Below are 15,515 nucleotides of genomic sequence, written 5' to 3' on the forward strand. Positions count from 1 at the left end.
AACCGTCAATAATCTCTGAGACCAAGTGTCTCGCTGGAAGGACAGTTTTTCGCAAGTTCGCTCAAAGTTAGCCAGATACAGACCGATATCCCCTGATATCACATATGGCTGCATGTACTTTGACATCTTGAAATCTGTCTCCTTGTTGAGACGAGGTACCGCTAGCTGGGGACAATCGCCCGACCTCTTGCTCAACTCTAGTTCTAATTTCCGGAGCTCAATGTCTAGCTTCTTTTCCTCTCTTTCCCTCTCACGTTCGCGCTCCTTTTCCTCTTTTTCCCACTCCTTTTCCTCTTTTTCCCGCTCTTTTTGCTGTCTGAGCTGCTCCTTTTTTTGACCGATGAGGTTCCATGCTTCACTGAGCTCCTCATCATCGGTTCCCAAATCTGTGATTGCCTTTATAATCAAAGGTTTTCGTGCCAAACCACTTGTATCAATTCCCAATTCCTCACACAATTGCAACAGTTCCGGTTTCTGCAGCTTTTGTAGGTCCATGATCGCTCCGAGTGTCGGCTACTTCCAAAACAACTGTGCAAACTACCAAACCTAAAGGAGTTTCCACACTCTCTTTGCCAGTTCTAAAATCTAACCCTGTTCTAGAACCTGGTCCACATCAGAAGAAAAGCCAAGCACTCACCCACACATGCGATCGATGTTCCGAGCTGCTTTCTTGTTGGCCGATTGTTGCGCCTGCTTGTTGCTTGAGATGCCACCTCCGATCACCAGATGTTGCTGCTTGTAGATCCAGATCCCATCTCCAGTCATCAGATGTTGTGGCTTGTAGATTCAGATCCCAACGCTGGACACCAGTTGTCGTGACGCTGGGGCTACGTCGACCCGGCCTTCACTTGGTAGCGTGCAGAGACTCGGGGTTGAAGTAGGATTGAATCTTCGAAGTTGGTGAAATATGTACAAGCAGGTTTAATGGCACTTTGAGAAACTTATTTACAAGATTATTTACACGAAAAAGAAGGGTACATCAGCAAAATGGCAAGCGTTAAGAGTTCATAGCGAGAAGCGACTGGATGAGCCGTTTACCCAGGGCCCAGAGCGACATTTCGTGCTCTGCAGCGTCCTTAAAAACCCCCTATGTCCAGCCCCTCTCTGAAGATGCTGACCAACCAAATCCAGGGCACGCCCCTCAGGTATCGGCATCCAATCGAACACATCACTGCACTGATGGTCTGAAGCACTGACTGGTCCGGCATTCATTCGTTGGGCGTGATCACTTGTTGGCGGGAAAAGCTTGGGAACGGCGAGGAGAGGAGGTACATTTCTATTCTTCAGCAAAGAAACCACAGGCTGGTTCTGACAAGGGGTTTTACTTCTCAGAAACCCGAGTGCACGTGGCGCCGCATAGGGCTCCCAACATGGTCCCTTTTCGACAATTGCAAATCTTTCCTGCATTCCCGGGAAATCACTTAATGGCCGTATGAGTCATGCTCCTTTCTTGTCCTGCACGTCAGCGGACATGTCACTCTGTCGTCTCCTTTGGATAGGAGGCATTCATCACTGGAGGATAGCACTTCTCGACTGGAAGGGTGAACAAAAGAAAGAAAGCACTTCCTGCTATTTCCCTCAGGGGGACGTTTCTTTGTGTTTTTCCAGACGTTCTCTTGACAGGGTCAATTTGGCATTTGCAGGTTGTCCACAAAGCAAAACATGCTTACAAAACAGGATTCCTGGAAACAGGCTCACTTAGAGCCATTGGACCATCACCACATATTCACAAAACTTATCCATGCCCACAGGCGAACAATAGAGCGCGCAATTGCGGATGCTTGGTCGTAACAGTATATAGCAGCCGTGTCTTAGTAGTACTCATCCTTGAATCCGATACATGCATGTTTGCCGAAGTAATTGGTTCGAGGCCGAAACCAGGAAAACAGTATCACTGATATATTTTAACCGCGGTGGTGCAGTGTTAAGACGCACTACTACTCCGCCGGAGTACCCGGGTACGATCCCGACCGCCGGAGGCTGCGTTTCGATGGAGGCGAAACGAAATGGCGTCCGTGTGCTGTGCGATGTCAGTGCACGTTAAATATCCCAAGATGGTCTAAATTACTCCGGAGCCCTCCACTACGGCGCCCCTTCTCCCTTTCCGCTTTCATTTCTACCTTCTTGCCCTCCTTCACGGCGCTGTTCAGGTGTCCACATAACAAGTGTGACAGATACTGCCACTTTCCTTTCCCGTAAACTAATAATTATTATAAATATTATTACATATTTAATGACTTTTGAAGACGTAAGGTATGGTGGGAAAGGGATATGAATACACTGCAATATTATGGTTTATAGTTCACTGTGATTGATAAACCGAAGGCCGAGACCATGTTTAGGCAGGAGCTGACAGTCAGGCCGGAGCCGATAATTTCGCGGGGCTACTTTAAAACTTGTGGCTATCCATGTAGAGCACCTTGTAGGCTTGAGTAGATATACTGTACTTTATGAATAGGACTTACTTATGAAAGAATCCCCAGGAAATTTACTTTTGTGCTGCAAATAGCAATCGTATCTTTTGCGGCTTAAGTCTATTTTATCAGTATCCCATAAAAGAAGTTTTGAAAAGGCAGACTGCTTCGGTGCTGACAGCGGCACTGCCATCAACAGAACTGCTCCCTTCAGAACAGGGTTGCTAGAATTCGTGATGTATATTCTTCATCATCATCAGCCTCACTATACCCACTGCAGGGCGAAGGACTCTCCCATATTCTCCGTTTAACCCGGTTCTTTGCTAACTGCATCCACTTGACCCCTGCAAACTTTTTAATCTCATCCGTCCACCTAACTTTCTGCCACCCCTGCTACGCTTTCCTTCCCCTGGAATCCAGTTTGTTACCCTAAGCGACCATCGGTTATCCTCTTTTCGCACTACATGTCCTGCCCATGTCCATTTCTTCTTCCTAATTTCCACTAGAATGTCGGTAACTTAGTTGATTTCTCTGACCCACTCTGCACGCTTCCTATCTCTTGATGTTGCCCCTACCATTTTTCGTTCCATAGCCCTCTGGGTTGTCCTCAACTTAAGTAGAACTCTCTTGGTTAGCCTCCACATTTCAGCCCCATAGGTGAGTACAGGTAAGATGCAGCTGTTGTATACTTTCCTCTTGAGCGATACCGGTAAGCTGCTAGTCATAATCTGCGAGTGCTTGCCAAATGCGCTCCATCCCAATCTTATTCTTCTTGTTATTTCCTTTTCGTGGCCCGGATCTGCGGTTACTACCTGTCCTAAGCAGATATATTCGCCGACTACTTCCAGTACTTCGCTACCTAATGTAAACTGCTGTTCCTTCCCGAGACTGTTGAACATTACCTTAGTCTTTTGCATATTGATTTTCAAGCCTACCTTTCTACTTTTCCTGTCTAGGTCATCAATCATTATTTTCAGTTCGTCCCCCGAGTTGCTTAGCAAGGCAATGTCATGAGCAAATCGCAGATTACTGAGATTCTCCATCTATCCTTATCCCTAACTGCTCCCATCCTAAGTTTCTGAATACTTCCTCTAAGCAAGATGTGAATAGTACTGGGGAGATTGTGTCTCCTTGCCTAACACCTTTCTTTATGGGAATTTTGTTACTTTCTTTATGCAGAACTATGGTTGCTGTGCAGCCACTATATATAACTTCCAGCACTTTCACGCACGGCTCGTCTACCCTCAGATTTTGCAATGCCTGCATCACCGCCGAGGTTTCAACTGAGTCAAATGCTTTTTCGTAATCAATGAATGCTATCTATAAGGGCTGGTTATATTCCGAGCATTTTTCTATACCTGATTGATGTTATGGATATGATCGATAGTATAGTACCGTTTCCGAAAACCTGCTTCATCCTTTGCTTGATTGCAGTCTAATGTTGTCCTGATTCTATCAGCGATTACCTTAGTAAATACCTTATACGTAACAGACAGTAAGCTGATTGGTCTGTAATTTTTAAGGTCCTTAGAGTCCCCTTTCTTATGAATGAGGATAATGTTTGCATTCTTCCATGGTTCCGGTACCGTCGATGACATCAGGCACTGCGTATACAGGAAGGCCAGTTTTTCTAGCAGGATACCCCCCCCCCCCCCCCCCGTCCTTCAGCAAATCTGTAGTTATCTTATCCTCTCCAGTTTCTAGTGCTTTCTTGACCTCGTCCTTCGTCACTGGTGGAACATCTGACTGTGTTTCCATACCGCCAATCTCATTACGATCCTCACTACTTTAACTACTGTAGAGAACTGTATAGAACTCCTCGGCTACTTTGACTACCTTGTGCATATTCGAGATGACGTTGCCCGCCTTATCCCTTATCGCATACATCTGGTTCTTGCCTATGCCCAATTTCTTCTTTACCGCTTTAAGCCTTCCCCCGTTCTTTACAGCATGCTCAATTGCTCCATGTTATACTTCCTTATATCGACCACCTTGCGCTTATTGATTAGGTTTGATATCTCGGCCAATTTGATCTGGTCTGTTGGATTGGGAGCTTTCATACTCTGGCGTTTCTTAATCAAATCTTTCGTCCCCTTAGACAGCTTACCGGTATCCTCTCTAATTATCCTGCCGCCTACTTCTACCGCGCACTCAATAATGATAGGTATCTCTGAAATTATTGTTCCTTGCTTCTAGGGTAATGTCGCCATCCTCGGTTAGAGCTGAATACCTATTGTGTAGCGAGATTCTGAACTCTTCTGCTCTACCCCTCACCGCTAATTCGTTGATGGGTTTTTTTCTTACTAATCTGTTGCGTTCCTTCTTCAGATTTAGGCTAATCCGGGACCTCACCATCCTGTGGTCACTGCATTGCATTTCCCCGATTACCTCTACATCTTGCATAATGGCGGGTGTTGAACACATTATGAAGTGGATTTCATTATTAGTCTCCCCGTTAGAACTTTTCCATGTCCATTTCCGGTTCTTCCGTTTGCCGAAGAAGGTATTCATGATTCGTAAGTTATTGCGCTCTGCAAACTCAACTAGTAACTCCCCCTTCTATTCCTAGAACCAATGCCGTAGTCACCTACTGACCGGTCTCCTGCCTGCTTTATCCCTACCTTGGCATTGAAGTCGCCCATTGGAACATTAGTAGTATTGCGAATGCCATTTTGTTGACAGTAAGTTTCAGCTGGGGATGTATTGAAACCAATGCGTCTAGTGCGTCTAGCTTGATGTCACTTGCATTACACCAAGATCAGTAAGTCGTCGTATCTGTAATCTCACGGTTCTAAGAAGGCAAGACGAGAAATTTGAATTCCCATATAAAAATGCTTTAAAAATTGTTTTTTTCTGTGTTCTATAGAGCCGCACTCGATTAGTCTTTAATTTCGTTAAGAAGCGTCCGGCACGCAATCAAATTCAGTCTATAAGAGTCGACAGGCTGTGGCATGAACTAAGCGGCACATTCGTGCATGGAAGAATACCCCTGCTCCAAACAAAACTAAGTCACCCTGAAAACAACTGGACATATTCCCTCCTATGCAACTCCTGTTATTCGTTCATGCGTTGTCCTTATTGAGCTCATTGTTATTTTAAACTACACTAAAACAGCGATGAAAATGCAGAGCACTTTTCTTGCAATTATTCATGCAGAACAAAATTTGGGACTATAGAGCAAATATTCCTTAACGGAAGGCCGCACGTATACCGGAGAAAAAAGCATGCTTAACTTTTATGAGATAAACATTCGAACTGTGTTGGGTAGCATCTTATTATGATTTATGATTGACAAAGATAATTGTATTTACTGCGCTGATGTAACCACACATAACAACCGGAACGACCATATGACCAGAATGCCTGCCATTATTTCTGAAAACTTTGTCAGATAACAGCATGGAAATATTCTGTTTCAGGCGTTTTTTGGCGCATTTCGTATAATACTGCATGCCTGTTTCTAGATAGCAAGGTTTCGGCGCGTACTCACAAGTCGCACGCAACTGACGGAAAGTGAAACAATATACGTACAGAAAAAGCCGAGGAATCGGGTCTAGCCAATGAAAAAATCCTTCGATGATTCGTAAGTTGAGCCAGACGTAGGACGAGTTTAAACCTGAAATAGCGAAAACGTGGAGAAATACAAATTACAAATATTTCAGATCGTAATTGCAAACCGAGGCCGTGTGTTCATACATGCAGGAGCTCGATTCGTCAGACGTGGTTAAGTTGCACAAAACAAAAACGCACAGAAGGGAGAGGATTGATTGAGCGATGAGAATGTTGGCTCTATTTGCTTTTTGATCGATCAAAGTAGCTTTCACATGGTGACCCGGCCAGTGTACTGTGTAGTTGGTGGCCGAGCTCAAAATCCGAAACTCTGCTGCTATCATACGTAGGCCATAAATTTCAAATATATTTCGCTGTAGATTCCAATACAGCTTCATGTGCAAGCGGACCTCTGTTAGTGCTCGCAATCTCGAGTGCGAGACGATCCGAGTCCATTGGTATAGAGCGGCTGCCTCTCTTCTACTGATTCGCAAAATTGTAAAATGTTGTCGCCTTCAGCTCTACTCCGGCAAAGTAGCAACCATTTTGAGCACAGTTTATTTATAAAAAAATTGCTCACGATGTTCTTGAAAAGTGGCCCGTATATGGGAGACATCCGTAGCGAAAGCCAGGTTCAGCAGGTACTTGTCGGGGCCACAAAAAGCACGAGCGTCGTCGAATGGGCGGGGCGTCCCGATGGTAACCATGAAGCGATCGGCCTCATGGCTATGGTTTCCTCCTGCGATCACGGCACAAATATTTACAGATTCAGAATGTGTGCAGATATGTTTCCGTTGAGGTTCCTGTCGCGAAATGTGAAGTTCAGTAATCGTTTCAATATATCAGTGCAGTTTCTGAGCGAGCATTAGCCAACTTCTATAAAAGTAATTGTTCCCTATTTAAGACAGCTCCTTTCATAGGAAACGAATGAAATCCAATGGTATTGAAGCGTTGCAAAAAGCTCCGTCGTCGTGTGCGATTACAGCGCTTGCTTTACTTTTACAATAGTTACAGCATATCGTTACTGTGTTTAAGAAACAGTTTAACGACCAGAATGGCGGGCTCTTCGCATGCGCAAACCATTATCATGGTGCGAGCACTTAGGGGATTTGCTTTTTTAACGATTCGGAGGGTTAGCGTCCAGACAAGGCGGCACTGTGCACGCCCGCTTCTGCCCAAACAGCAACGACCCCCACATAACTGAATGTGATATCTCGCTATGAAACAGAGGACACGTGTGCGAAAGCATCGAGGCATCCTACTACCATCGCTTGCGAGCTGCCGCCACAGTGCAAGCAGGGACACACGAACCAGAAAGCACCGGCGAGCGGATTCCCTCAAGCTCCGTCCACAGACGGTGTCACCGCGCAGCATTGTCTGCGAGCACTGCTTGGAAAAGAAAAAGCAGCAATGTTATCAGAACATAAAGAAATATACATACGATCAGGACAACTGCCTGCGTGCAGAAGCATGCCTGGACAAGTACGGCGCTTCCAGCAACGGCGCCACCCTCGGACGCGCCGGGCGAGGAACTGCTACGCTCCCTACCTGCCCAAATCTTCGCTTTACCTAGCCAGTTTCGCATCGAAGAGGCAGCGGACAGCACATAGAAACTGGCCGACGCTGTACTAAAGATTCGAATTGTCATTGGTATACTGTGGAGCACATGTAATAATAAAAACACTCTAAAGGGAACTCTGAACACTAAAGTGCGATTAGGCGAAAGGCGGTGGATCATAGCCCTCCACTACGAAAAATCTATCGCCTTCTCTTCTTTCACTCCATCTTGCTTCCTTCCTTCACGGCGTGGTGCAAGTGTCCGCAGAGAATTGTGAAAGATACTGCGCCTTGTCTATCCTGTAAATCAATTAAAACGCTGCTGATGCCTGATGTACTAACGCCTCCTAAACATCTGGGTCTGCTTCTGTTTGTAGTGTAGTGCGGCATTCGAGGAAGCGTCAAATGAAAGACGCTGCACGGACACCTGGATCGGACGGCCGGCAGGGTGAGCTTCATATACGCATGAATTGCCTGATGACGTCATAACTTGTCATGACGGTAAATCGCGCGCCTCTTGTCGAACACAACCAGCATTCCATTGAACACGTCAAAGTTCACTGGCGTTTTACAATTCATTTACAGGAATGGAAAGGCGCAGTATCTGTCACTCGCGGAATCCCGCTGTTATCCTCACGGTAGACAAGGGTAATTATGATGAGCGTTTCACGATCCGGGTGTGGCGCAGTTAGTTAAAGCGCTAGGCTGGGGATCTTAGGGCCGGAGGTGGTATTCTCTGTGAAGACAAGATTTATTCATTTTTAACAATCTTGCGGTATCCCGTTGAACACTTCTCGCGAACGGACGACAGTGTGAGACATTAAAGAGCAGCTGCATCACTTTTCGAGAATTTCGCGATATTCAAGGATTAAAATCTACATAGGCTGTAGGTAATGCATGCAAAATGTTTTTGCGCTAGCACTCCAACTGATGGCGTAATCGACGATTACACCTTGAGCTTCTCCTAACAGCACTAAAGTTCTGCGGATAAGTTCAGTGATGACGTCACAGACGGTACTATTACTAATGTTCGTTGCCTTCGCCCACGTTCTGCTGCACATTTTCTGACGATGCTAATCAACGTTTCTAGGGCTTTTTTTTCTGCAGCCTTCTTTTCATTTCTTCAAACCAAGTGTGTCCATGCAGAAAACGTACCGGTACCGTCAATGACGTCATCATGCGTCGCTGTGCAGTGCGGTGAAGCCTGATAGCCGTGGTGATCTTAATCGCTAATTGCGCCATGTTTCAAATGCTAGCGCCAAGATATTTCGCATGCTTTAAGTACAAGTTATAATCATTCAACCGCTCGAAACTCATCGAAATCTAAAACCGGTGCACCTTCCCTTTAAAGGCTTTCACCTGATAATGATGAGGAGCTCTATATGCGCGAGGCCTTCAGCAGCGGAGTGGGAACTACCAGACGCCAGGCGATCGCACCGGGCAGCAGCAGCAAAGTTGCTGCGTGAAAACTGTCGCTTGTGTCGCAGTCATCACTCATAGCAGCCTCTAAATACAAAAATATTGTCCCGAGTGACCCACTCGGCAGCGTATTCAGGGCACGTAAGAGCCCTCCGCATCACCCCGATGTTGGCGCTCTGCGTACTCGCATTCGCTGTCGCCTTTCGCCGATGCGCTGTGACTTACTGTCACTAGATGCTGCCACTGACCCTAAATGCAACCCTGCGCAAGGTGACCAAAAGTCTCGCTTGCGCACTGTTTACGCAGTTATAAGTTATGCAGGGAGCAATTTGCTTCGAATACGCACGTATTTATAATTTTCACGAGCAGTCATGTAGCATCTTTCTGCGTAGAATATTTTTTCAATATTTGTGTTAGCCATTATCATCACGTTTTTTGCTGTGGTAATTGCGAAACTATCGGCGTTAACTAGATACAAGGAAACCGGCATTCTAAAACGTTTTTCTGCGTTTTGCAGCCCTAACAGGAAAGTTCGCCATGCGGTAACACTGTAAAAATGTAATTTAAACAGGATAACGTTATGCTATGCCTGCAAGAGTTTCCGCACCTGCTCTAATTTTATTAGGAATAAATACTAGCTGATCTCTGCCACACGGTGGAAAGCGGGGAATTAAAATTTTCGTAACGTTCTCTCTTTCTTCGCGGGGTGGCGCTCTGCGTCCCTCATAGTCATCAGGCTTCCCTTTCGCTGTGCTGCTCATCGTTGACTTTCTCCAAGCTCTGGTTTTAATGAGAAGCAGAAATAGCGGTGTAAAGCAGCGTTGGCATCGTTCTGAAGGGCTGTGGCGGCTTGTTGGAATCATGCATATCTTTCAGCTACAAACTGAAACATTCAGGCGGTGGCACGGAAACTGCTTAGCAGAAATATAAAATGAGAGAGTAAAAGTTATTAGTAATATTTTAGCTAACTTGATTTGGGTCCAGTCAAGTTTAGTAAGAAAACTAGGACAATAAAATAAATAAGGCTCGATAGATCTCTCTAATAACGCACTTTATCGAAACTTCCATGGTATCAATAGCTTTCAAGTCGCAGCCCTATTTTTGCCAGAATACGCTGTCATCATTACGGTAACAAATTTATTCCTCTGCGTGCTTCCTGATGGACGTAAGCCAATCAGCGCACAGAACTCGTTCTCGTGGCTCCGCCCTCTGCAATGGTCCACGTCGCCTTCACTCTGTTGAGAGCACATTTTTGCAGTCAAAACAACTGTCTCTAAATGTATGAATCTTTGCGTTGCTAATAAAGCATAATTAAGTATTCGAGCAAAGCTAACACACGTCTTAGAAGCTTCAGAGATGCCGTTTGAAAGAGATGCCAACGCTGAGTTCAGCGCGACGGCATCTCAAGTGAAGAGAAGGAAAGCTTTTTCCTGCCTGCAGTAATTTAGGCGTTCGCTCGGTATAATGGAGATAACGTAAATAATGCTTAAAAACATTTTTTTTTTGTTGGTCGTGATGCGAAATCATTTCGACTTCCAAATGTGAAAAAATGTGCTTCGAAAGTCGATTTGTCATGGCTGGCTGCTGAATTTCGTCGTCTTGCAGCAGCCGTAGTGGGCAAAGCTGATAATCATGCATACAGCTCACGTAGCGGGCTTTGTGAGGTTCACATATTCCGTTTTATTCTGTAGAAGCTTCTTTTATGACCAGTAGCCACTCTTCGTCTATACAGTGTCACTACGACGGCTGCCCACTGCGATAGGCCTGATGCCGGTGCTTGACGGCGGCGTCCGCTCCTTGCTCGATTTCGATGCAGCTGCCGCAAAAAAATTTTTCACCGCGTGGATTTCGCAGTGAAAGTTGACTCCTTGGAGGTCGGAAAGCAGACGCAGCTTTCATGCTATTCGCAGCTGCTTGGACCTCCGTGCAGCGATGAGGAAGCGAGAGTGCATCGGTCGTGGCAGGAGCAGAGACGGAAACAGGAGACGTGGCATAGGGGCATAAAGCCAAATCACCAGATTTCAACAAATCAAATATCGCTGCTCCACGGGGCGCTCCACGATATCTCATCCCAATCTTCCTTTGGAACAGACAACTCTCGCTCCACTTCTGCCATTGAAATACAACATAACTCGGCTACCGCCGCATTTTATTGTGCTGCATGCCTATACATCGAGACATTTTTTTTATAATAATCAGTTTCGTTCAGTCGCCAGGTACGCCTAAGCAGTTGAAGCCGAAACTGCATGCAGGTTTTCCCTCCGAATTTAATCCCAGTGATTGGGGACATAATCTGAGCGCCGACTGCTATAATCTGCTCGCCGTGTAATTCAATTCCAGCGCCAAGCATTTAATCGAAGCGCCAGCGGATTTAATCCAAATGCCAACACGAATAATCCAGCGCCATTCAATTTAACTCTAGTGCCAAAGCAATTAATACAAGCGCCAGCGGATTTACTCCCAGCGTCAACCAATTTCTCAATATGTGGAAAATGAATGTGGTAGAAGGCTCTAAAGCAGAAACATAATTCCAGAAATAAATCGCAATTGAGATCACTTTGCTGACCATTCGACTCTTAACCGTCACACCTGCATGCCCTATTCGACTTTGTTCTCGTATCTTGCAGCAACTAAGAACCACGCTCAACTTAAAAACTGACGTTTATGACGTCTCTTATAGCTTTTAGCTCAGAGGCCTGAGAAGTGAAAGAACTATCATCTTCTAATTGACTGGTTAAACACTGTTTGTTATGGGTTGTGATGTGTACTTAATCTGCATAATGATGGCAAGTGCGGCCTTCACACAACAGCCAGCTGTTTTTATAAAATTGCAATCGGTGCAGAAATGTAATTGTGTTTCTAATCATGATTCAACACCGCTAGCATAAAAGAAGGATTACTGTAAAGCTCAGTTGGGCCAGGCGAAAAGACTGAGCCAGAGAAAGATTACCTCATTTTATTGCTTTTTAAAATTTATACGGCCACTACTACGAAGAGATTGAGTGCGCGCCATTGCATGCAGTCTGGCCGAGGTACGGCAAAGTGTGTAAAACTATATGTACAGCGAAGCTTACAACCAAGGCCAGGAACAGCAACTGTCCTCTCGTTATGGTCACCTTAGCAGCAGTCCTTAATTTGCCTGGGCGGCAATCCTAGCGGCTTAGGTTGCTAACAAACTATAGGTTTATACAAGGGCAGAAGCGGCCGTCTTTGAAATTCATTTTATTGTCTGAGGGACACTAGGCTGGTGTAACTGTAACTCGGCAATTTCACATATCGTTTTCACACAAAGCTGCCCGTGTAAAAGTTATGGCTGTTGAAAGTCTGACGGACACTAGGCAGATCTAACTGTAACTCGGCAATTTCACATATCGTCTTCACGCAAAGCTGCCCGTGTAAAAGAAAAGTTATGGCTGTCGAAAGTCTGAGGGACACTAGGCAGGTCTAAATGTAACTCGGCAATTTGACATATCGTCTTCACGCAAAGCTGCCCGTGTAAATGAAAAGTTAGGCGGCCGAAATGTAACTCGGAAATTGCACATATCGTCTTCACGCAAAGTTGCCCGTGTAAACGAAAAGTTATGGCTGTCGAAAGTCTGAGGGATACTTGGCAGGTCTAACTGTAACTCGGCAATTTCACATATCGTCTTCACGTAAAGCTGCCCGTGTAAAAGAAACGTTAATGCTTTCGAAAGTCTGAGGGACACTAGGCAGGTCTAGCTGTAACTCGGCAATTTCACATATGGTCTTCACGCAAAGCTGCCCGTGTAGAAGAAAAGTTATGGCTGTCAAAAGCAGCAGACTCTACCCTTTGTATTTATTTGCTACATATAGTGTCGGGCAGCGTCAAACAGCAAACTGCGCCGATTGTCCTTTTTAGTCATTCCGGGCGGAGTGCTGAGCACCAGGTCCCTCTTCTCGCTGAGGAAAGCTTTGAGTTCCGACTTGAACCACGAAGGCACTTCCTCTATAGGGTTGAGAAACGGGCTGCAAGGAGGCAACGGCTTGATCGAGTGCATCTGACTGGCCAGGCTAGCCTGTTCGGAATGGCTGTGAGCAGGAGCGTTGTCAAAAAGAAAAGTCGCTTCAGTTCTTCACCTTCGACACAGGCTATTATGTAGCTCAAAAATTCATTGAATACGACCCAGCAAACCTTGTCGACGGCCGTCCAAGACTTTGCAGTTCTTTATTCTTGGTGCAGCTGGAGCCATTTTCGGTGGGCCATTAGGACGTAAAAGCACTGCTCATCGGCTTCCATGGAAAAAAAATACTGAACCCTAAACTTCTTTCGAAAAGGATGAAAACACGCAGACTATTATCTGCTTATAGTATACGGTTACGCACCACCACCGTCCGGCTCCATTCCGTCGTGCAAATGCAGATGACAATGCGGCACACACAACGCAGGCGCAAAGATTGCCGCCTGCTGTGGAACTCTCTTGTCTTCTTTGTTTTTATTAATGTTTTTTTGTGTTCTTAAGAAAACATTTCTATTTCTAGCAAAAGAATGTACACCTATTTATAATAGTGAATTCGCGTGTCTGTGCTTTCTTCCAATCTCCTGATATTGCGCAAAAGCAGACGACAATCCGGTAGCGCGTAAACGGAGGTGCAAAACTTGCCGTCTGCTTTGGAGCTTTCTGGAATTAGATACGGTTTATTAAACCTTTTTTTAATTGCGTGATAAAATAACTGTGTCTTTCATCGAACGCATTTTATGTCTACATATGTTCTGTAATGAGCAGTGCGCACAATTGTTGGCTACTTTGTCCTCTTAGAATAAAGAGCCAGTAAGCCACAGCTCCCGGACCCTCTATAGTATTTTATTGCCGAGATTGTGTGTTTTAAACGGCTTTTTTTAAATACTTGTATCAAGGCAACGTTTGTTAAAATATTTATGAAAGCTATCCTATAAGTTGACGCTTCGCCTACTCGTCGCATGGTCTGAAAAATGATCTCACTTTCGATTTATTTCCGGAATTTCTGTTTCGTGCTTTGGAGCCCTCTATCGCACGCATTGGTTGGCACCCGCATTTATTCCGCTGGCTCCTGTATTATCGGCGTTAGTACTCGGATTAAACTGGTTGGAACTGTAACTATTCGAGTGCGCTAGAATTAAATACGCTGGCGCTTTGATTAAATGCTTGGCAAACAAATTAAGTTACACGGAGCGCTGATTATATCAATCGGCGCTTGGATTATTTCCACTAGCGCTAGGATTAAATTCAGTGGGAAAAGCGGTAGCTTCCTACCCCTGGCTGGGCACTTTACTTCACGCGGAAAATAAACAAAACACAACGTATGGGTTTATTTCACATGACATCATCGCACCCCATGACGCCATCGCACGAGCGCCGTCCGCCATTTTGTTGGCCACGTGCGCGACGCTGCCCGGTCCATCCCGATCGTCGCATACCAAAGTTGACGTGTGGTGGAATCACACGACGGAAAAAATCGTGAAGCACTATCGCGATCTGGCATTGCGTGACTATAGTATTCTAGCATACTGTAGACCCAACCCTATGTCAGCGATTTCCACCGCTTTGCTTCCGTCCGCGAGCAGCGTTTTCGCAGTTCGGATTCATGTACGAACGACACTTTTCTTTTGCTTGTATTTTTTGTAGCGGAGAGCATTCCAGCCACACCCTGGCGCCTAAGCATGTATAGCGTAACATGTATTCTACTAAAACGCCGGAGGAAAGCGGGCTTTGAGGGACTGACTAGGACGGCCGCAAAGCAGGCACGAACGAGCGTCGCACTGTTCTGTATCCCGATAATATTAGCCCGACGCTTGTAGTGCGCGCACCGGTGTGTCTGGTCAGTGCTTGGTCTGGTACCCACAGTCACAGGGAAAAGCTCGCAAGAGCTAATTAGTAACGTGCAACGGCTTGAAAGTATTCCTCGCTTCCTCTAGCGCTTTAGCGCGCTTGCAGTTACGCTGCATACACGTACCGGGAGCAGAAGGGCAGAAGTCCGAAAGGTTCTCCTCCAAGGGTTGAAAGTAGCATGTTTATGAAGTTGTCATTGAGTAAGCGCGATCACTTGCACATACACAACTGCGTTTATATCACATCGAGCGGAACAGTCAGCACGGCAATGCTTTAGCAAAACGACGCAGCAGAAGCAAGAGTTCAAGGCCCGCCACAGCAGGCGTCTACCCCAAAAAGTTGACAGCTGTGCAGTTCTCAAAAATTTTTTCACGACCTATTGCCGCATCCGTAGACAACGCAATTGACCATTATTGTAGCAAATTACAGAATTCCTAGCACCTTGGATTATCCGAACTACCCTAACGAAACCCCAACAGACGCCGGCAATGACCAAGAAGATGGCGGACCGGAAGCGGAAAGGCTTCATTTTTCCCGTCGGCCCCCGCGCGGCAGCTGACAGTAATTACAACCTATACACAGGAAGAGGAGGATCACAACAACCGTAGCGTGTCCTATTTCTGCGATGTTCTCGTTATAGTAACGTTCCACCAATCAGCCCACAACAAAACCTCGCTTCTCTTCATTTTGTATTCGACATCAAATAATGTTCAGGAATTTTGGAGCATTTTTAATACGAATTCAAGAA

The 15,515-nt window shown here is 45.6% G+C and overlaps 1 protein-coding gene across 6 annotated transcripts in view; it reads right to left on the reverse strand.

Moving 5' to 3' along the window:
* The window catches only part of LOC146184434 (uncharacterized), a 237,256-nt gene that overhangs the window by 193,082 nt on the left and 28,659 nt on the right, over positions 1 to 15,515 (reverse strand). For all 6 annotated transcript variants that reach the window (XR_014708867.1, XM_084609389.1, XM_084609390.1 and 3 more), the window contains 2 exons: positions 6,544 to 6,702; positions 5,946 to 6,030 (listed from right to left, as the gene is read on the reverse strand). Coding sequence is in view for 5 of the 6 variants with exons in the window: in XM_084609389.1 (XP_084465515.1) it covers positions 5,946 to 6,030; positions 6,544 to 6,702 (244 nt within the window). In the remaining variant the exon portion in view is untranslated. The remainder of the gene's footprint in view (positions 1 to 5,945; positions 6,031 to 6,543; positions 6,703 to 15,515) is intronic.

This window comes from Amblyomma maculatum, chromosome 7, assembly GCF_055883805.1.
Source record: "Amblyomma maculatum isolate TAMU_Amacu chromosome 7, ASM5588380v1, whole genome shotgun sequence".
Lineage (NCBI taxonomy): Eukaryota > Metazoa > Arthropoda > Arachnida > Ixodida > Ixodidae > Amblyomma > Amblyomma maculatum.